The sequence below is a fragment of the Schistosoma haematobium genome, chromosome 7, assembly GCF_000699445.3.
Source record: "Schistosoma haematobium chromosome 7, whole genome shotgun sequence".
NCBI lineage: Eukaryota > Metazoa > Platyhelminthes > Trematoda > Strigeidida > Schistosomatidae > Schistosoma > Schistosoma haematobium.
This window is the reverse complement of record NC_067202.1, coordinates 18,224,650-18,249,098: the sequence shown is the minus strand read 5'-3', so window position 1 is coordinate 18,249,098 and position 24,449 is coordinate 18,224,650. Positions and strand designations below refer to the sequence as shown.

General features: G+C 36.7%; 1 protein-coding gene across 2 annotated transcripts; it reads left to right on the top strand.

Moving 5' to 3' along the window:
* The first annotated feature begins 17,320 nt into the window (after positions 1–17,320).
* Positions 17,321–24,242, top strand: MS3_00000799 (uncharacterized protein). Of its 2 annotated transcripts, XM_051208426.1 has the most exons (8): positions 17,321–17,478; positions 17,515–18,117; positions 18,883–18,933; positions 19,883–20,476; positions 21,859–21,935; positions 22,764–22,802; positions 23,338–23,456; positions 23,929–24,242. In XM_051208426.1, the coding sequence occupies exons 5-8, from the start codon at positions 21,908–21,910 to the stop codon at positions 24,079–24,081; spliced, it is 339 nt and encodes a 112-aa protein (XP_051064594.1). In that variant the 5' UTR covers positions 17,321–17,478; positions 17,515–18,117; positions 18,883–18,933; positions 19,883–20,476; positions 21,859–21,907; the 3' UTR covers positions 24,082–24,242. The 2 variants fall into 2 exon arrangements, with proteins under 2 accessions (XP_051064594.1, XP_051064593.1); XM_051208425.1 differs by lacking the exons at positions 17,321–17,478; positions 17,515–18,117; positions 18,883–18,933; positions 22,764–22,802 and having other exon boundaries at positions 19,409–20,476.
* Positions 24,243–24,449: the final 207 nt, after the last annotated feature.

The following is a 24,449-nucleotide window of genomic DNA, read 5'->3' as shown; positions in this document are numbered from 1 at the left end:
TCCTATATCTTGTTTAATTGCTGTACTTAGATCTGTATTGATCTACTTTTATCAAGAAAACACGATTGGTTTAATGAAAACAAACATTATTATAACCAAATGTACCAGTGATTGTTTTACTGTACTTGTTTGTTTAACTGTACTAAAGACATTCTTCCCTCCGTTGATTGTGACCTTGCAGGAACTTACGTCTGCTCAGTAGTTCCACTTGTACTCCTTTGGCACGATCTCGGTATTCTTTCGATACCACGAGATCGCCAACAAATATATCTCTCTACAACCTTCAATCGCTTTCTGATTTCTGGTTTACTCGGAGGTTTAGCCTGTCCTTGTACGCAATCTTCTCGTACTGGTGATCATAGTGAAACGTGACTCGACGCCACGCTACAACTGAAGAACCCAAAACCACGAACACTTTCCAGTCGCGGTCAAATCTTCCAAAGCAGCCAATTGCAGTGAGTCTAATAGTTATCTATCCACGTCTGTTGCACATTCCCTCCCATCGAGAGTGGAACAGTTAAGGAGATTATTAGCACATCACCCTCTGAGTGATGCTAAGCCGAGACACCATGTCCCGCGCCTGCAATCTCTCGCAGGACACACGGCAGCTGATACTGAAATCGTGAAAGAATTGTGGCTCAAATGGTTATCAGCACCCATCCAACTAACGATTATGGTGACCACGACACGCCAAAAGGCCGCTTCGGAAGCGAGGTGGGTTGGTGCTGGTTTCACTGCTCCTTCGGGTACGGTGCAAGCCTTTGTCGAGCTCTGTGATTATACTAGGCGGGAAACTCCCGAGCCGGCGAGTAAATGCAGCCGTACTCGCCGGCCAAATAGTCACCCGCAGACCCCCAATCACGGCAAGACTACACCGACTGGCACCGGACAGGTTGTCTTTCGCTAAACGTGAGTTTGACAAGTTGCTAGCTACTGGTATCAGTTGTCCTGCTCACAGTCCCTGGGCCTCTCCTCTTTACATGGTGCGCAAGAAGGATGGGGTTAGTTGGAGACCATGTGGCGACTACCGAGCATTAAATGTAGTTGCATGCTTTGATAGTCACACCATTTCCCACATACACGATATCAAAGCACCGCTCAAAGGCACGACTATCTATTCTAAGATCCATCTGGTACGAGCATATCATCAGATCCCAGTCGCTCTTGAGGATATCGAAAAGACTACTATCACGACTCCTTTCGGTTTGTTTGAGTTCCTACGAATGTCATTTGGATCACGGAATGCTGCTCAAACTCTCCAAAGGTTTATCGATAGCATAGTACGAGGCATTTCTCGGTCTAGTTAACTTCTACCGACATTCTATCCCACACGCGGCAGAACGGTTACGACCATTAACCGATTTATTTCGCGGTAATCCACGCAAATTAGAATTGAACGAAGTCGCACGTATTGCATTTTCAGAGATCAAAACGGCTCGGATTCAAGTTACACTTCTCGCTCACCCTGACCCATCAGCCACGCTTAGTATAGCGGTTGATGCATACGATTTTGCTAGAGGAGCTGTTATGCAACAGAACATCTCCGGTAGTTGGCAACCTCTCCAAATTTTCTCCCAACGCCGCACTCCCACGGAGACGAGATACAGCGCTTTTTGTCGAGAGATACTAGCAGCCATCAAACATTTCCGGCACGCAGTGAAGAAGAGCATCAGAACTGACAAACGTAAATATGTGAAAGATTTAGCCATGATGGCGGAAAAGGCTGCAAGAGAAGGAAACATGAGACAACTGTATGACACGACAAAGAAACTCTCTGGAAATCACCGTCAACCAGAATGACCAGTGAAAAGCAAGGATGGCGAGGTAATCATCAACATTGATTAACAACGAAACAGGTGAGTAGAACACTTCAATGAACCATTGAATCGACCGGCCACACTGAACCCACCCAACATCGAAGCAGCACTCACGGACGTTCCAATCAATGTTTGCCCACCAAAATTTGTAGAAATCAGCATGGCCGTCAAGCATATGAAGAGTGGCAAAGCAGAAAGACCAGACAAAATTTTAGCAGAGGCACTGAAAGCAGACGTAGTGGTAACTGCAAGGATACTCCACATTCTCATCATCAAGAACTGACATGAAGAACAAGTACCAACAGACTGGACATTTGATCAAGATACCAAAGAAAGGCGATCTCAACAACTGTGATAACTACAGGAAACGTCTTCAACAGGGTATTGTTAAACAGGATGAAGGACTGCGTAGACGCCCAACTTCGTGACCAACAGGCAGGATTCCGTAAAGATCGATCGTGTACGGCCCAAATCGCAACTCTACGAATCATTGTGGAACAATCAATTGAATGGAATTCATCACTGTACATCAACTTCATTGACTACAAGAAAGCGTTTGACAGCATGGACAGGAAAACACTATGGAAGCTTCTTTGACACTACGGCGTGCCTCAGAAGATGGTCAATTCCATCCAGAATTCCTGTGGTGGATAAATCTGCAAAATCGTGCATGGAGGATAGTTGACAAAGTCGTTCGAGGTAAAGACCGGTTTCAGGCAGGGTTGCCTACTCTCACTCGTCTTCTTTCTCCTGATGATCGGTTGGATAATGAAGACATCAACATCTGAAGGGAAACGCTGGATACAGTGTACATACAGGATGTATATGGACGATCTGGACTTCGCAGATGATCTGGCCGACCTATCCCAGACAAAATTGACGATGAACCGAATATAATCCGAAAAACGCTTCTGAAATATTTTCTCCAACCCATGTGCATTGAAAGCAATCTCAGACCGTGATGTTAAGTCAGAATATCTCCCACTGTTGCAAAGAAAGTTCTGTTCTCGAATATTGAATCCAGGGGTGACAGGGCATCTAAGACACCAAAGAACAAACGTACAAATCCTTGAAAAACGTCTTTTCTAATACACTGCTCCAAACTGTTTTATCAACCATGAAAGTCATTCAGGGAAGTCTTAAGAATCCTTTGCTACCTCTGGCCATCTCAATATTGATCAACAAGTTTGCTTACTCTCGTGAAGCAGTTTGTAGCTGTACCTGATGAACAAATATCCGAGCACCACTCTGTATGATTATCTAAAGGCATGAACAAACCAATCAACAACTCAGTTCTCGAACACAGTCGATTTAGTTCACATCCATCACGCGAATCTCCGTTCAAATTCCCTTACACAATAGACAGAACCGGTTCAAAAAGCTTTGGATGAAGCCAAAGCTATAGCAGGAGGAGAGGACTCACGTTTAATCTATTATTCGTCAACGGCCTTAGCACCCCATCGAATGTTACAAATTAGAATTGCTGATTATTACCTTCGTCTTCCTCTTCACCTCCTACTATTCATCATCATCTACTGAGTAGACAGTTATCTCCATCTTTTGTTTTATAGATTGTTGTTTTGAGCTCTGCCAATACTACTACACAACGTGGACTCTTTTCGACTGTTTGCTACGTCGACAAAGGACGAAACCTATTTTATTCAGCTTTCAAAGACTTAGATTACCATTAAATAACACCCTTCCATTTATAAATTATTGCTTCAAATACTCGAAGGTTCTTGATTATCTCGACTATTTATATGCGCAACACAAATTCCTCTTGATTGAACCCCGCATAAATAAGTCTGATCATCTGCGATAATTCTGCAACACCCATCTGTTATATCACACACTAATACATGCGAAAACATAATCTGGAAATACAATCGTGCAAATTCAGGAGTCGATATTGTCAAGATGATAAGTTTCTTCATGAAACATCTTCATTAGTTTTATTGACAATTAGTGATATTCAAAGATACAGCGAAGCATGATTTCAGTTCCATAATGATTATCATTGATTGCTTGTTAGTTTATCTATTTGTATTTTGTCTTCTCTACTTTGATCAAGCAGGCATTCATGTTTCACTTCTGTACTTCATTTGAGACCACAATGTGTTTGGTAAATAAAAGATATGGTTGGACGGATTCAGAAGATAACATCGGTCGACAGGAACACATTATTCTCGATGAACAGTCTTTACTTGGCTTGATCACATCATGTACTTCTAACGTCCTCCTAAATCTATTCGGGTTACGGACTGTCACTTCACGATTCAGTCAAGTTTACTTAGTTAAATATTGCACATGATCATCGCATCTACTTCAATTCTACTTATCTGATATGCGTTGTCTCACAAGAAATATTCTTTTAAAAATAACACTGAAATAGTAGTGCGAAGCATCTGAATATTTCTGATGACCTCAGTTGTTTGTAGAAATTTCAATGATTATACTTTCTCTTCATCTATTACCTCATTATATTTAATTATTCAAATCATATGGTATTGTCTATTGTGTCGTGCGCGTGATATGAAACTTTGTTAGAATAATGAATACCGCTTTCTAATTATGTGTTTATGTGACTGACAGTCATCTACATACACGCAGAACAGAGATGAATGGAAGTCTCATTTTACAAAACATTCCTGCTTTTGTGAATAGCAAGTAATTTGCAAACAAATATTTTGGCAGTCAATTCATAGTTAGTCTTGTTTCAGCTATGAATAAACACTGTAACCATTTACTATCTAAATTGAAGTGAGTTTAATGGTCATTCTCTTCTAGAATCAGTTTGTTTTCACGTCCTCACTTTCTGAACCAATGGAACGTTTATTAGTAACCACGTTTCTATTCTATTAAGACAGTCTGTAACATCCTAACTCCGACTTTAAATTAGGACTGTGTGGCAGGCATTGGGTAGAAAAAAGAAAGGAAAAAATCATACAATAAAGGATATAATTATTAGTTTTATTAACACTTTACTATCTGTATGCACTATCTGTTGTGATAAAACAGCTTTCCTCATTCCAAACATGACTTCCATTCCTTCATTTGAACTAACTTCACATTGACCAGTATCACATTGTTCTCATTTTTCTTTATTACTGCATTCTCTCATCTGGAGCCACTGATCACATTTCTATGTTACAACAAGAGCTAGTATGAATTGGATCCAATAATTTATCATTCCTATGTCTGTTCCACTGCAAAACGTTAAGCATTGTTTATCGTTCATATCCAAGTGCTTTGCTGCTCCTCGGTTTCTTATTTTTCAGAATCTTGCTCTAAGTGCACCAACTATGGAACTAATGACATTTGCCACGAACTCGATGTACGCGTTTTTCCAACGTCATAGTTCACACCAAGCGCTCCACAAGTCTAATTTATAACAACTACGAACTTAAGAAGTTGCGTTGCATAAATGATTAGCACGACCAACATCCTAACACAATTATGCCGAGATTGGATCTGGTGTGTAACGTGGACGCCATACCACTTTGAAAAATATTTTCAAGACTACTCAGTATATCTAATGGAATGAACTGATCTTCAGTTTTATAGATTATATTTATTGAACAACCCTGCTTGAGATGCGTACTGTGAAACAATGAATGTTGTAATTTGTAAATCATGCTTGGAGAAATGGCGTGTACCTGCCATAGCAGAAACATATATTACTATTATTATCATCATTAGTGAATGAATTAATGAATGAAATAATTAATTATTTGGAGCATTAGAAGAATGTATCTACAATTAACCTACTATGTTTACACAATCCAATGTCTGTGCCATGATGAGATCAGAGCTGGGACATCTCTCAGATCTTTATCCAGCTTCGCTGAAATTTTACTTTACCATTACCAAACCAAAAAGGCGATTGAATCTCCTCTAGCAAATTGTATTACTGTTTAGCTTTTCACATTTAAACAGGCAATCAATCATCTTTTGTGTGCATGTCTAATCTCACTGTTTTCTGTTTCCTTCAAGTTCTCTTTTCAAATTTACTCATATCACTAAAAGCACTAACAAAACTAATGATATTACTACGCATTACAATACTTGCACCAATTAAACCACTACTGGAACTTCTACTACTATCAACACTACCAATATAACATCTGTTATGAACGAAGACTTTGTTAGAGCACAGCATTTCATGATTTTAGAATATTAAAGATTCCCATTGTGAAAATTAAAAACAGCACATATAAGCGAACAAACGTTTTCAATTAGATCGTCATCAGTTGTTAGAAATAGTGTAAAAGATGTCTTCAACTTCACCTCCAAAGTAGAAAATATTAATGTTAGTATGAAAAATATGATCTCATTGAATGTAGGATCTTTGTTCAGCAACGTACCACTTATAGAGACTATTAAGTTTATATGCAAGCAAATATCAGAAAAACAAATCAACACTGGCTTGCCTAACGATAGCCCAAGGGAACTGCTCCTAAGATGTACTCTGAATGTACATTTTGTCTTCAACAATACTTACTATAGACAAATAGACGGGATAGCCATGGGCTCGCCTCTAGGCCCGATTTTAGCTGATCTCTTCCTAGCAAAGCTGGAAAATGGATCTCTCAATGAGACTATTAAGAAACTTGATTTATATTGCCGATACATTGACGACACCTTCATCATCGTAGATCAAAACACTAGTGAAGAGGAACTCCTAGACCAATTCAACAGTGTTCACCCAGCGATCACTTTCACTGGTGAAAGCGAGCATGATAAGAAGCTGAACTTCCTTGTCGTCACACTAAGCAGACGTAGTGACGGCACACTAACTAGAAGCGTGTATGGAAGAAACCCCTCTTCATGCCAATATACTCACTTCTGCAGTTTCACACCCATCCGTTACAAGAGAAATTTGGTCAGATGTCTCACTAGCAGAGCAAAAAAGTTCTGTACAGTAGACACTCTAAGTCAGGAGCTTGAATGTATCAACAACTCATTGACCGAGATCGGCTACCCCAGCGCGTTCATTAAGAAGTACATGCATGATATAATAAAGACGTCGGAGATTTCAACCGTTCGCAAGAAACCTTTATACATGAAAGTGCAATTCAACGGGGATGTGGCTAGTGACACTCTGAAATATAGGTTAACCAAAGTAATCACCAGGACATCGTACGCAGCCAATCTTGCGTTGACCTTCTCTTGTCGACCAGCGATGTCTACTCAAACGAAAGATAAGTTGCCTGAGTTGGCCTCTTCCATGTGCATTTACAAAATCAGCTGCTCCTGTGGAGAGAGCTATAAACGGCGTACTAACAGGCAACTTAACCAACGAATGAGTCACATCATTGTCTACTCTGACTGGCCGTATAGTAACAATGCACGATATAACGTTTGGCGCTTGTCAAGAACATATTTAGGCTAAATATAGAATAATATAATTACTATGATTAAAGACAAGTTATACAAAATAACCACTTCTGCAAGGTTGAGCCATACCGTGTGATTGCAGTTCTAAACATCAACGGGAAGACTCAACCAAACAATACAAATGAATATTTGCAATATCCTTTCTCATAATTACGTGTGAGTGAGAATAATTATTAAATAAATAGTGTATAATGAAGTGATCATCAACTGGTAGAAAAACACCGTAGTGTCCTTCTTTTTCAAATCTGTCATCTTACCAATGCTACGGTCGGACTGTTACTACTTTATTCAATCCACACTGTTCTTCAGTCTTACGTGAGTATACGCTCAACTAGTATGGTATTTTGACTGATCAATTTATAACAATGACCGTTGTAAATTTCAAACAATATTTTCCTGTGGTGACACTACATCAAACTGAACATTCACAACGGATTCATTATTGATTGCAATGATCACATAATCACATATACAGAATACTGCTAATTTCTAAACTAAATGCTGTAAAACTCTTATAATATAATTCAGCTTTTATTCAATGAAAAATAAATTCACGTAAATATTTCAGTTATTTAATCACCAGAATGACTTCAGTCGATACGTTAACAAACAGAAAATGGTATAAAACTTGTTCAAATAATTGAAAGGCGTAACAAAATGTAAAGAAGTTTCCGGATGAAATACAGAATAAAACAACTCGATCAAAATAATAAAAACAAACGATAAAACATTTCTGTAAATCATGGATTACTCTTCTTTCTCTTATACATCCAAATAGCACAACCGATGCATATGACACAGAAAGCGACGACGACGACTACTGGTATCACGATATGCAAGTAACGAGGTGTATTATTATGTTTACTGTGTCCATTTATTTCTGAAGTGGTGTTCTGAAAGAGAAACGAAACAGTAGCATTAATACTAAATATTAAATATTCACTGAATAAGGTTCAGTTTTTGCAGTATTTTTCCGAAATTTTTCTTCAGTGTGAATTTCAGTGATTCCTTTGTTCTGCACTTTACCAATGAGAGTCTACAAACTTTCACTAATTATCCAAACATAATATACAATTTCCAACGGAATACGCTTCATCACTCAAACCGATTTCATCGGTGATTTATGGCAATTCACATAGATATACGGTTACATACTGGATTTCTGAAGTCACTACAAGCTCAGTGAGCTCAAAAATTAATATGACTCCATGCATTTGTGTTAAACAACGTTTCTGTTCATTGTTTGTTGTTACTATGAAATCAAAACGTATTCGTTGTAATAAACGTTTCTTCCGAGTAATCGGATGTACAATGTGGAATGTAGCAATGTTGTAAACAATCTATGAATCTTAACAATTACTTACTTTAACATCATTATCATCGCTGTTAATGCACATATTAGCTTTTGCATACCAGATACATTTCACACTTGATGTTGTCGCATTTTGGCATTTTTCAATGGAATCGTGTTTTGAACAACTAACTGTGAAAAAAGTAAGGGAGACGGTATTTCAAGTTATCAAACAAAAGATACGTGAATAACAAAGTGTGTAACTGATATCAGTTTTATCATCAATCTATATCTTGTATACCGTTTCTGCATGTGTAAAGTGCACAATCAATTTGTGAGCTCACTAGCACTGACTATTTCGAAATCAGTGCATGAAGGTCAGCTGTTCTCAGACCGGAAACTGATTTTCAATTTTGTTGATTCAATGGAAAGACAAAGGAAGAGTGACGTTGTTTTTCAAATCATCATTGTGGATTCCACGAAAATATTTTCACTAAGCCATTATGTTATTGAAGGTTTCAAACAACTGAGCTTAACAGACAGATATTTGCAAAAACACTCTCGCATAATCTACGCTACTGTTACTATATTTCAAAAAATATTTCTTATGCGAAATCGTATAGTAGACTGGTAGAATACAGGTAGACATGATGATTATATGTAATATTCAACCACATCATCCTGACTGAATCGTGAAGTTACAGTCTGAACGATCCAAACAGATTTAAGATCACGTAAGAAGCATGTGTATGTTTTACCAAAGAAAGAACGTTTATCGAAAATAATACGTTCCTATTGTTCAATACTATCTTCCAAATCAATTCAACCAGATTTTCTAGTTGCCAAACACATTGTGGTTTCAAATGAAGTAGAGAAGTGAAATATGATTGTCCGCTTTATCGAAATAGAAAAGACGAAATACAAACAATTAAACAAACAAAAATGGATGATGAGGAGTTACATACAAGATCAAAGCAGCCATCCCGAACTCCCATGATTCTAGCGGTGTTCTGACTAAAATCGCTTTGTGATTGAAGGCTGTGAAGATGCCATTATCTTCCCAAAACACCCGTGGTGTAATAACGTCGGGATAATATCTTAACTGCATATCGTGTGCTATGTATCCCCTAATTTCTTTAGTGGTCTCATCTGCCTTATACCGTTCTCAGTCTGCACATTCAACTTTCTCAATCTGCATGACTTTCTTAACACAATTACCTTGATGACACCCCGTCTTATTGTACATTATCTTCACATTGCGTTTTCTTTATTATTAATTATGTTACAATTTATATCATTGGTATTGGCACTCGAACAATAATAATAATAATAACAATTTTTATCTTTATTACTGTTATCGCAATTATTATTAACTCCACTGATCAAATTATATTCTCCTGACATTCATTTCTCGCGTATCATTCGTTTGATTATTACATTGATTACAATTAGGCACCTCACACCGAATCACTTCAATCTTCTAGGAATAACATTTCCAGCTTACAGATGACACATTTTTGAGGCATTTATCACACAACTGATACACAGAGTCGTCACGTTTTAACACAACATTATCTAATTCACTTGAATGCTCATTTTAGCCGTTCTTACACTATGTTTGTGAACTTGTAACTGTAGAGTGTGATGATGAAGTTATCGAAAACACTTTCCACTACAATATTCTTCATTTCTTCCTATTTAACACAGGGATTTCTGGTTAGGTTAGTTTGTATAAAAGCAAGCTCACAGAAAACAGTTTGAAATTGATGAATTGGAATTGTTACACCTGGAAATGACACCGGCATAACTTTACACAAAGAAGGAGAGGAATACTGTCGGTAGGTACAAGGTGTGTTATTATTGTTATAAGCTTTATTCAATATTATATTTTTGGTACAATATAGAATTCTCAGTATGAGGTATTTCAACAAGTTTCCGTTCTTTACTTCTTGGTCGACCCTGACGATAAACATTGTGTGATCGACAATTAGGTGTTAGCAGTCCAGTAAATGAACATCTGAATAATGTATATTCTTTTCTCTACATATTGCCAGCGACCACACTGTATCTTATTGAGCTTTTTGTAACTTTGACAATGAAACGTTGTACACTTTTCAGAAATGCACCAGGATAGGTTAATAAACATAATGATATATTAAAACAAACAAAAAATAGATAACTTGTTGAAATATCTAGATGGCAGGAACAGGTAGCCCAGATGCTCAAGCAGTACTTCATTTCAACGTGATATTGGGTAAACATTTACTGCACGGCCATTTTTGTATTTTTTTTTCGAGTGAAATATTTTTTCAAAATGTGATTGTACCAGTACAAATGAATACGGTGATATAATCAGTAGTTATGAATAACAATGAAGGCTTAGTGGACGATCATACGAACGTCTTACGTACGCATAGTTCTGGTTTCAGGTACTTTTAATATAAAACCGGAATATGAAATTCTTGTTTTTTGTATTCATGAAACAGCTAATAGTCTTATTTCTTTTTACACTTACTATATGACCTTTTATCACATGAATCACTTCAATGATGATGATGGTTTCAACTTGTTTTCTAATGTCATTATTTTATTCATAAGGAAAACAATTTTCTTCATTGTGTTTACTTCTCTATGAGCTTTAATCACATTTATCTTCGTAATGATAATCACTAATAAATGTTCTCATAAACTTATTGACCTAACGAGCAAATTAGAATCTTCAGTATATTGCAATAATCATATTAAAATTGACTGAAATGTACTATTATCAGATAGTTTACAAATGTGTTACTAAAACATGAACAGTAATCACATTATTTTAAATCTAAAATTATTAGATTAGTGTTCATTAAATGACAAAATCTGGTTTAAGTTTTCTTAACCTTTATATCTAACAAACGTTAGAAACCAGTTTACGAATTCATGAGCGATAATCGCTTTTCCATTATTAATATCTAAAGTATATGTAAATAATATCCCAAACGCAACAACAAATGCAGGAGAAGACGAACAGTGTGGCAGCAGCCTCAGCAACAGTAGGTCTCAATATACACAAAGGGAAAAGCAGGATTCTCCGATACAACACAGAATGCACCAATCCAATCACAATTGACGGAGAAGATTTGGAAGATGTAAAAACCTTTACGTATTTGGGCAGCATCATTGATGAACACAGTGGATCTGATGCAGATGTGAAGGCGCGGATCGGCAAAGCAAGAGCAGCATATTTACAACTGAGGAACATCTGGAACTAAAAGCAACTGTCAACAAACACCAAGATCAGGATTTCCAACACAAATGTCAAGACAGTTCTACTGTATGGGGCAGAAACCTGGAGAACCACGAAAGCCATCATCCAGAAAATACAGGTGTTTATTAACAGCTGTCTACGCAAAATACTAAGGATCCGTTAGCCAGACACTATTAGCAACAACCTACTGTGGGAGAGAACAAACCAGATCCCAGCGGAGGAAGAAATCAGGAAGAAGCGCTGGAAGTGGATAGGACACACATTGAAGAAAACACCCGACTGTATCACAAGACAAGCCCTCACATGGAATCCTCAAGGCCGAAGGAAAAGAGGAAGACCAAAGAACACTTTACGCCGAGAAATGGAGATAGTCATGAGAAAAATGAACAAGAATTGGATGGAACTAGAAAAGAAGGCCCATGACAGAGTGGGTTGGAGAATGCTGGTCGGCGGCCTATGCTCCATTGGGAGTGACAGGCGTAAGTAAGTAAGTAAGTAAGTAGGTAAAGTATATCTAAATTAAATAGACATTAATAAGTGCTTAATCACTTGACCTTTGCCATAGACAAAACCAATATTAGGAAAAATGAATTTAAATCAATTTGTGGGTTGCCCTGAAAAATGCCTTTTATCGTTCTCGCGGTGGGACGTCCAAACTATTAGTTGGTAATGGCGCCACACATCGGACAGTGGACTGCTCGTACGTTCGGTGATGGGTCATAAGCACAGAATCTATGAAACATTGCTTCACAAGGACAGAAAACCCAACCCACTTCATCACCAGTTTCACAGGGCGGCTGTCCAAGATTACAGATGTCACACAATCGGTTCTCTTCATCTTCTTCATTTTGGATGTCCCGTTCTGTTAACTCTTCTGAGTTTATAGAAACTACGTCATCCCCGTCGTTACTTAACGTTTCATCCTAATCTACATTTCCCCGGTGCATCAACGGCGTTGTAAAGTTAGTCGAGATGCTTGTTCCAGTGTACAACTGCGGTTCTGCCTGTAAGTTCAACGGCATTGGTGGTAGTCTACCGTGAAGTTCTCGATAAAATTGGCTATAAAGTGAATTGCATTGTTCCTCAGACAGTCGCCTGACTAACGCAATCACTGTATTCTTCATGCTCGGCTGGCTCAATTGCATTGGGAAATAATTCTCAACTGCAATACGAGTCAGATAAGTATCAGAGTGTAACCACCTATCACAAATTGACTATAAGTTCACATCAGTCATACTGTGTGTACAGTAAGCCAATATGTGCCGACATGGCAAACTGTTTTCAATGGAAAATGAACAGGAGCAGCGCATGGAATCACGGTGTACATTGTAAATGCCTGTTGCGTCCACAGCCGTGAATAAGTCAACAGACATTACAAACTCCGTTATAGGAGTGCGCAGGTGCCGCTTCAGTACTTGACATGCAGCTGGTGTCAGTCGTTCCTGAAGTCCACTCATTGCTGGCTCTTGACCGATGTTGGCTTTTATCCGGCAATCTGATGTATATTTCTGTAATCTTGCTTCCATCCAATATCCAACGCGAAGTAGCACACTAAAAAAAGATCTCAGCACAGGTGTTTTTCGACTCAGTTGATGCATCTTCAAAATTCGGTGACTTGTCTCAACAAAGTTCGTATTATTGAGTTGAAGTAGCGTTGCTAATGGTCGAAAAGCTGCAGACCATTTGTGTTTTCTCGGTAATAGGTGGTCCTTGACATATCGAGCAAACGTTCCGTCCGATATTTCGATCAAGGATAATACATTGTTAAAACTACAAAATAATGTTATGTTGCTTTTGATTTACCTTTCAACCGTTTGAGTAAACATCAGGCGAAAAAATAGTTGTATCACTTCTGATCGTACCCTCTACAATTAAAGTTACTGGGTTAATGTTAATGAACGAAACACTTACCCTCTTTATAACATTGCGAACAAGATGGACGCGACACAAGATATGGTGAGCATTGGGATACACCTGCATGATGGCAGCAGCTATTGCAGGTGAATCACCTGTCACAATGCCTACCACCTGTCGACTGTTGGTTGACCGTTGGAAGAACGACAGGAATCGAGAAATCAAAGTCGATGTTTCGCGACTTATAAATGCAATACAAACGGGTATTGCCTTCAAACTCATATCAAGGGCTATGTCCTGATATAAATAGATATTCTCGTTATTTGTCTTGTATGTTCCGTCCAAACCAATATCATCACCGAAATCTTTTGATCACCAGTGGTGAAGAAAAAGTACGATAGACAGTTCTCACCGTCTGATTCGTATTCGCATAGCCCACCCAAAGATGTTACGTGCGCTTTCAATTTTCCATAGTCACCTATCGTTTACATTATAAATTGGCAAATGGCTTACCAGGAATGTTCGCCTGTGAGAACACTTTGTACCGTATATTATAGATATCTTGATCACTCAGTAGTTTCCCATAAGAATGGTAAGCATAATTCTTAATGTGGAATGAAGCAGTACCAGATATTAGCAGCGGTCGCACATTTTCAAACTGGGCCTCTGTTAACCTGCGCACCCATGAATTACCTTGGTACCTCAGGGAATCGCACTCGTGATTGTGATGCACATTCCTACGTACAACAGTCCAGTACCCGTCGATAATCTTACAATACATGAAGGCCGGACAATGAGTGTTCATGGAAGCCCTTCATGACAAAAAATGTTAATAACATTAATAAAATCACCTCCTCCGTCTGATCCGCTGTGACGAACCGCTAGATGTTATACGGCCATGTCTCCAGCACACAAATTTAATGTACGAGTTTTCATTTCTGCACAAATGCGAATCTCGAACTACATAATGACAATAAGTTGATCTTTCATAATTTGTGATAGCGGACTTCAACGCTTCAACCGGTGGGAACGCAACGAGAAACAAGGTTGTCAAAAAGACTTCCTCCATTTCTGTTACGTGAGAAACAACAGCACTTGTACTAAGCACGTTACTCTCCTCCATAATGATGATTAAAATGTACTTCGTCAACAAGTGCTGATGTTTTATAATAATTCGACAAAACATAACTAACCAATTAAAACGAACTTTAAAACTAGCCATTTCATCGTACGAAACGGGATGATAAATATTGCAAATTTGGGTTGGAAAAACATTTTTAAAAAGGGTGGGTAGGGGGTTTTTAAAAAAAATTGCCGTGGGGCTAATGAATTTCTTTCAAATGAGTTAGTTGAAGGGCTTAACAGAACTTAAGTCATACCCTACACTGACATGTTCGTTTTTTTCTTTGTTAGCTAATTTATCATTTCTACCAATCAGGATTTGATTTCGACCGACCAAAATTAATATTCTCACTCGTAACCAAGCCCTGAGGTCAGCGAGAAATTAGAAAGGGAAGACGAGTAATAAAGTTAATGAAATAGAATGAATAATCGATCAGAAATGTCACACTTATAATGATAGGATCATAGGTGATTCTTTTATATGTAGTATTCTGTGATTAAATATAAGCGGTTTGACAAATATATCGAAGATAGTAAACGTACTTGAGTGGACGTCAATCAAAATGACGTGGAACGGGATATAGACTTCTTAGTTCTGAGTAGGAAGAGGAAATTATTCTACTCTCTATCCACAAGAGCCGAACGAATATGCAATCAAGACACAATCGATGGTGAACTGAATATGATCCGACGAACAATTCTGCACAATGGCTTCGAAATCATGTGCATTGAAAATAATCTGGAACCAGGATATCAATTTGAAAATACTGCCTCAGTTCATCACTGAAATGTTAACAATTGTTTTATTAAAGATTAGTGATAGTCAGAGAGATAGTGATGCAAGATTTCAGTTCCATGATAATCATCATCGATGTTTGTTGGTTTAATTGTTTGTATTTCGTCTTTTCTATTTTGATCAAGCAGACAATCATGTTTCACTTCTGTACTTCATTTGAGACCACAATGTGTTTGGTAAGTAAAAGATATGGTTGGACGGATTTAGAAGATAACATCGGTCGACAGGAACACATTATTCTCGATGAACAGTCTTTACTTGGCTTGATCACATCATGTACTTCTAACGTCCTCCTAAATCTATTCGGGTTACGGACTGTCACTTGACGATTCAGTCAAGTTTACTTAGTTAAATATTGCACATGATCATCGCATCTACTTCAATTCTACTTATCTGATATGCGTTGTCTCACAAGAAATATTCTTTTAAAAAACACTGAAATAGTAGTGCGAAGCATCTGAATATTTCTGATGACCTCAGTTGTTTGTAGAAATTTCAATGATTATACTTTCTCCTCATCTATCACCTCATTATATTTAATTATTCAAATCATATGCTCTTCTTTATTGTGTCGTGGGCGTGATATGAAACTTTGTTAGAATAATGAATACCGCTTTCTAATTATGTGTTTATGTGACTGACAGTCATCTACATACACACAGAACAGAGATGAAAGGAAGTCTCATTTTACAAAACATTCCTGCTTTTGTGAATAGCAAGTAAATTGTAAACAAATATTTTGGCAGTCAATTCATAGTTAGTCTTGCTTCAGCTATGAATAAACACTGTAACCATTTACTATCTAAATTGAAGTGAGCTTAATGGTCATTTTCTCTTAGAATCATCAATACATGAAACCATATTCGCAGTATGGTGTTGTTAAGCTATCGATTGAAATCATTAGTCGATGAGTATCAGCCCATCATTGGAAACGTAGAGCACTGGACCATTATCTAACATAAATCGGTTCTGATATCTTTGACGAACTAATCATTCCCCACAACCCTACCTTGATGATTATCATGTGCTCACTATTAACTAGCTCCTTCTGGGGATTCTCGGAGTTCTTGTGGGCAACTGTGACCAGTCGAGCTATTCCTTTCAGGCAGAGACAGGTATCTATCTCAGAAATTGGTGGGTGGTTGCACATCCTCGTGGATTTGTTGAAATTAGACACCGTTATTATTGAATGGCAAATAGGTGGTCTAGAGGTTAAGCATTGTCGTGCCAGACCAAAGATCCTGTGTTTGAATCCCGCGTGCGAGATTGTGGATGCGCACTGCCGAAAAGATTCTCACTAAGACGCCATTGACAGCCAATTAACAGATTAATACACGCAACAAAGTGTTTGTTCGTGAACACATGAGCATATATTTTGAACTACAAATAAACCAATCACTTATTTTAAAGTATTGCCAATCACATCCAAAAGCATTTTCATCAACGGAGGTCAGAAATTTCAACCAATGGTGAATAAATATCTGCCTATGTCCTCAATAGCTACAAAGATATTGGATAATAATGGATTCATCTACAGAAATGATTGGTTAACAGTGAAATAATGATTTTATGAAATTAGATCTTTGCGATGGTTACTTTGAATCATAGAAAGTCAGAAAGAAACAAACATACACCTGAAAAATCTATATAAACCTACCAAGTTCTGGTAAGATTGTTATACTATTTTGAACGGAAAGATGAGGTGAGTGTTGACTGAACACACGAAGTTATTGTATGTACTATATGAATTTCGGTCTGATTCAACTCAACGAGATAAAATTGTTTTCTTCATATCAACCATTTTAGATATACTTCTCTATCTGGTCTGTTGATACCGGTTTATTTGGTCGTCATTGTGCTTTCCAAATTCTTCGACTGTCAGGATATCTGCGAAAACCCTGAATTAGCGACATATGAAAATGTGACTTCAGAAAACGGTTCATATATATATGTAAGTATACAGTGAGATTCTAATGCACATACACAGTCTCATCATTATTACTACTCACGAACAATACGTCACTATCAGCCGTATCCAGTTGTTAGTGACAGTTTTAAAAAATTTAGTACCACTCAGGTGAGTTGACTACATTTTCTAATGGAACTACTAATTCTTATGTTTGCATCTTTTAAGGATGTTAGACCGAAATTTTCGTTTAAATTTTACGGTATTAACGTCACTACATTTAAGATTTCTCGTGATGGTAAGATAATTTTTTTCTTCTACTTGAAATTGTTATTGAGTTTTGTTGATCACAATTCATTCCATGAATCAAGTTTGCTAGAATTTCTTCAATGAATCAGTTTTATGCGTTTTCTGACATTCAAAACGTTTGATAGATTCCTTTTTCTTCTTGTTGAACTGATCAAACTTTCGATGTCTTACAGCAAACTAATTAAAGTTCACGAAATTCATTTTTGTCTCCAGTTCATTTCAAACCATTTCATTCATCCATTATAGAATTTCAAGCAAATTGTATGTTTTCATTGAATATAGGCAAAATAAAAATATTCGGAGAAGAAAACATCGGAACGATACATAATTTTGTTAACGGCAAATCTTTTCCTGAATATGAGATGGTAGACAACAGTGAGTTTTTCTATTATCCCATAATGTTTTCTTTTGTTTGTTCACACACACTTGTTGTGCATAAATGGTTCAGTATTTAGCTTGATTATTACACGAAAGCTGACCAGTTCACAGTGATTATATGGTTTCTGTGATTTGGTACCACAACGTGTGTTCACAGCACGTATTCATTACTGTCAAGTTAAAATATCAAATAAACACAAGGATTCACTACAAAATAAACACAAATCGATTCAGTAGAAATTATGAACTAAGCGGTGTGGTTGCTGAGTTATCCAGTCTATTTAAACAACAATGCAAAAGATGTCTCACCGACGCGATACCTCTTTCTAGATTAAATGAATCAAATCGATCGCATGTGCGACACTAAGCAATGTTGTTCACTAGGCCAGTTTGAGTCATTAACTTTATGAACTGTCAAATTATACTTGACGTCTTCCAACTCTTTTCTGACACCTAGTTGATTCGTGAAAGTTAAATATCTCTTAGTCGCTACCTGTGGACCATTGGATGTTTAACACTTTTTAGATTATCCTGTTTATAAACTAATGACATTAAAACCCACGCCCTTCCTTACACAATCAATCAACGAATGATGATTGTTCATTTAAATGTACCAGTTCACTTAAATCTCGGAAGGAAGGAAGGAAGGAAGGTGATAACTCGTCTGCCAATACATTTTTTGTTAGAATGTATATTTATCAAAAGAGGTAGATATTCATTATGCAGATATACAAATATCTTTTTGATTTTCATGTTTTTCAGATGATTTCATTGCTGTCAAATGGTATTTTAAGTTATGGGTTGGCGATACAAGTAAGCGAACATTGAATGATCATTTGATATCATATGAAATCTTAACACTTAAAACTACTCATCGTGTTTGCTCACACCTGCCTGTTCAGTTTGTGTAATTCAATTTTTCCCAATGACTGACAGAAGTAGGAATACATAACGCTTCTGCAAAATGAGGATGGACTTGCACATGGAATCCATTGATCAATTAATCACAATGATTAAGACTCGAAGAACAGTTAACATAGACTGGAAGAGACTAGACTTGACGAGTAATAAATGGGTGAATGAAGTTACAATGCCATCTCACATGTGGAAACACTGATGCACAGATTCATCATCGTTGACAGGCTTCAATGAAACTTGATGTGAAGTCCGTTTATTGTAACAAATAATGTGTGTTATATGTTCGTCCCAAAGCCATTTTCTGCACGGACCACATTCGTCGACACAGTCATTCCTAAATATTGCCCGATAAAATCAATAAATCCTTAGGACAATATGTCTGAAACTATTCACTTCACATCTTCAACAAATAAACCTGTGTTGTTTGTAAACGCCATGGTCGGAGTCAGTCGACTGACCGATTTGCCAGTGTGGTTAATGAGTAATTAAATTCTCAAGTTCCGTTTGTGAGCAAACACTCCACAACACAAGTCATGTGTTCTTAGTGTCGATTGATTTGGGAGTAATGATAGAAAATATTGCGCAGAATTGTATACTTCTCGGGTTCCGAAGACTAAACAGCTGACATTCATTTTGAATAAGTTGTGTTCGTATGTTTTCCATGAGGTCCACTTGATATTATTCATAACGAATTCAACGAAGGAAAACATTTGAGATAACACGGTATATGTTTGCTTAAATTGGATATTTTTTGTAAGTAGGCATATACACTGTCACACCTAACAGTAACAAGCTCATCATCATTCCCTAAGAATTCTAAGTATCAATAGTCTTTTGTTTACAGTTAAGACAGTCAAGATAACTAATGTGATACATTCCAATGGGAAGATATCCCTCTATTATGAGAACGTAAGTTGTACAATTGAATTGAAATAAAATTTTGTTTCAAGTACTATAAATTAACCCACTCTTTCTTGCGTATCTATAATGTCAAATGTATCAAGATACATTGAATACGACAGAAAGAGATCAACTTTTGTAATGTGCAAACGGACTATGTGACACTATTATTAATCATTTAATGACACACACTTTAATGTACTACTTGCTAAAAACAGTCAATAATTAGAAGTGAAGAGTCATCAAAAGAAACGATGATGTCTCTTAACGACAGATAAGGACAAACAGTGTACTTTAGATTACAGCGCGGAAACAGTCATATAATGACAAGATTTAATTCGTCTTCTGGAGATAAGCTGTTCGGAAAGTACATTGCAGAATATTCTGAGGGATTTAGTGTTTAAACTGTTGATCGTTTCACAGTGTGAATGTTTTTGAATGTCAGTATTTGATACTTCCAATACTTCTTTTCAGATCCCCACGGAACAAGAGAAAAGTCCACTGACCTCTCAAATTGAAGGTGTTTTTCAGTGTGCAGGTAACAATTATTGCTGGTATTTTGATGTAGAGTAACCATGTCGACAGATTTCTGTTAACGTAATATTACATTCCATTCGTACACGGACATCTGCATGTCAACATAGTAATCTACTGTTTTCGCTCACAGTGATCATGTATAACTGTATTACAGTCTACAATGATTAGTTGATTTGAATGTAAGACAAAACGATTGAAGTGCAATTAAAGTGTTGAGGATAATCGTGAGGGATAAGGTCGAAATACTTTTCGTAAAATCACTGTCCAAAAATTACTGTATACTGGATATTCAACGTCGATTATATGTTTACAATTCTTGAATGGAATTTTTGTAGTTACACCCGATTAAGAATCTTAGTGAAACCCAATAATGAAAATGTCTAGTGTCCTTGGAACAATGGAACACTGTATTGAAATCAAAGTACATGTGTTTTTAATTCAACAACGATCATCCTTATCACTGTAACAAATTCGATTTGAGTTGTTGTAATGAACTTGTAATGGTTCTGTTTCAGTCTTCTGTGATAAATTACACAGACAATGAATTTCGTGATCCACATTTTCTGACGTTTTCTTAACCCAATATTCCGAGTGATAGAACCACGATGTGTGAATATCATTACAGTAAAATTGTGTATAGCTATTGGAGAATGCTTACGCATACATTTAACGACGGACTGATCCAGACAGGGATATATGAACGACAATATTTGACAGACCATATATCTACTGATTTATTCACTCGCTCACTCACCCGCTCATTCACTCACAGAACAAACAGTCCCACTTGTTGTCCTCAGTCCTATGACTACTCAAATAGAAACAAAAGAGTGATGCTTGTAGCTGATAGTTGTTTTATACGATGCTCAATCTTCATGCCCTACTGAAGTGATCATGTGTTGTCTTAAGATCAAGCTCAGTTTCAAGATAAGCGTTTAGTGAAAGCGATTCGGTAAAATACAATGTTTTGTCATTAAATGTGAGACAATGCACTAAATATTTGGTCAAACGGTATACATTGATCGGTTGAAATATGTTACTTAGTCTTTTTAACAGTAAATCTGAATGTTGACTATGTGCAATTTGAAATGTCGAAAGAATTGTACCGAGTTGAACATGTTTCTTGAAGATGTTGCACTGATAATGTTTTAAAATGAATCAGAAATTCAATCTTATCATTTTTCATTTACAAGTTAAACACTGGCCGCTTTCAATATCAGTAATGATGTAGAGCATGTTTTGTGTGGATTTTCTATGTATAAAACTGTATCTTTACTCAGAAATGTTTAAGACATAATTTTACGGTACATGAAATGATGAAACGAATAATCATTTGATTACCGAGAAATCAAAATCATAAGTGTTTATTATAATGTATTTCAGATGAGAAAGTAGTTCAAATAGAAACACCCGACGATGGTTAACAAGTGACATGTCAGTGGAGATTGAAACTATCGAGGGTATGTTAAACCTTATTTAATCAGCATCGAATATTTCCGCACTTGAATATATCACTTCTGTTTCATCATATTATAAATTCCAAGTGTAATTTTATTTAGCCATTTCACGATATCCAGTATTGTTTCTCAGTTGACGCTTCCCTTGCAATTATTAATTACACGTCGACGTGCTGTTGGATATTCCACATGATTAAGCACTCAACTTGAATTACCACAGACGTCTTTACTTTCACCAAATTTACATAGATATCACTCCACAAAACGATGGTTGAGATGATTTATTGCTCGAAAACGTTTATCGTCTGTTGGCAGATTGTGTATTATCGAGGAGGCGTTCGTTAGTTTTTCATTCAGTATATATGATATCCAATTTATCTGGGGTATTGAAATCACTGAAACGCGACATGTTATTGTGATCATCTTGAAGGTATTCGTTTCATTTCTAAAATCTCTGCTTTGTCATGCTTGTTCGATAAATCGAAGGTGTAGACAAGTCACGCGTTCAAATTGCAATTTATCATAGTCGATATACATTCATAGTAACAAACTTACTGACGATTTACACAACATAAGACTGTTTCCTTTCTCATGAACATGTAAAGTGAGTATGTAGTAGCTGTGCTTCGATAAATAATCACCCTCGATCCGCTATATATATAAGGAGATGGATGAGTCATCGAATAGATTAAGCAGCTCATAATGAAGCTAGCAGAGTGAATACATGCGTAAACGCTAAGCAATGTTCAAGCATATGTATTTCATACAAGCATAATAATAATAACAGTACAACAAGTAGTCATAGCATGGATGACTTTGCCCATTAAATAGGTCAACAAAAGAACTTGACTGAACTAAACTCAATTGCACGTGAGTCGCTATAATTGTCTACGGACACTTTTTAGTTCACCATGTGTTAGACTCTTGAAATAACGTTTCCAGTACTCGGAGAATCGCTCGATACATTAGTGTTCGGATCGCCTTCAGTATTTGTCTAACAAAATATTATTTTCACTAATTCAATGAGTCTGATGTGCTAACTGACGTTAAACAGACTAGAACGTGGCCACATATTTTGAAACCTTCCATCACATAATAGGGTAATGAAATTGTTTTTGTGGAAGCCACAATGATGATTTGAAAAACAACGTCACTCTTCCTTTGTCTTTCCATTGAATCAACAAAATTGAAAATCAGTTTTCGGCCTGAGAACAGCTGACCTTCATGCACTGATTTCGAAATAGTCAGTGCCAGTGAGCTCACAAATTGATTGTGCACTTCACACATGCAGAAACGGTATACAAGATATAGATTGATGATAAAACTGATATCAGTTACACACTTTGTTATTCACGTATCTTTTGTTTGATAACCTGAAATACCGTCTCCCTTACTTTTTTCACAGTTAGTTGTTCAAAACACGATTCCATTGAAAAATGCCAAAATGCGACAACATCAAGTGTGAAATGTATCTGGTATGCAAAAGCTAATATGTGCATTAACAGCGATGATAATGATGTTAAAGTAAGTAATTGTTAAGATTCATAGATTGTTTACAACATTGCTACATTCCACATTGTACATCCGATTACTCGGAAGAAAATTTCATTACAAAGAATACGTTTTGATTTCATGGTAACAACAAACAATGAACAGAAACGTTGTTTAACACAAATGCATGGAGTCATATTAATTTTTGAGCTCACTGAGCTTGTAGTGACTTCAGAAATCCAGTATGTAACCGTATATCTATGTGAATTGCCATGAATCACCAATGAAATTGGCTTGAGTGATGAAGCGTATTCCGTTGGAAATTGTATATTATGTGTGGACAAATAGTGAAAGTTTGTAGACTGTAGTTGTTAAAGTGCAGAACAAAGGAATCACTGAAATTCACACTGAAGAAAAATTTCGGAAAAATACTGCAAAAAACTGAACCTTGTTCGGTGAATATTTAATATTTAGTATTAATGCTACTGTTTCGTTTCTCTTTCAGAGCACCACTTCAGGAATAAATGGACACAGTAAACATAATAACACACCTCGTTACTTGCATATCGTGATACCAGTAGTCGTCGTCGTCGCTTTCTGTGTCATATGCATCGGTTGTGCTATTTGGATGTATAAGAGAAAGAAGAGTAATCCATGATTTACAGAAATGTTTTATCGTTTGTTTTTATTATTTTGATCGAGTTGTTTTATTCTGTATTTCATCCGGAAACTTCTTTACATTTTGTTACGCCTTTCAATTATTTGAACAAGTTTTATACCATTTTCTGTTTGTTAACGTATCGACTGAAGTCATTCTGGTGATTAAATAACTGAAATATTTACGTGAATTTATTTTTCATTGAATAAAAGCTGAATTATATTATAAGAGTTTTACAGCATTTAGTTTAGAAATTAGCAGTATTCTGTATATGTGATTATGTGATCATTGCAATCAATAATGAATCCGTTGTGAATGTTCAGTTTGATGTAGTGTCACCACAGGAAAATATTATTTGAAATTTACAA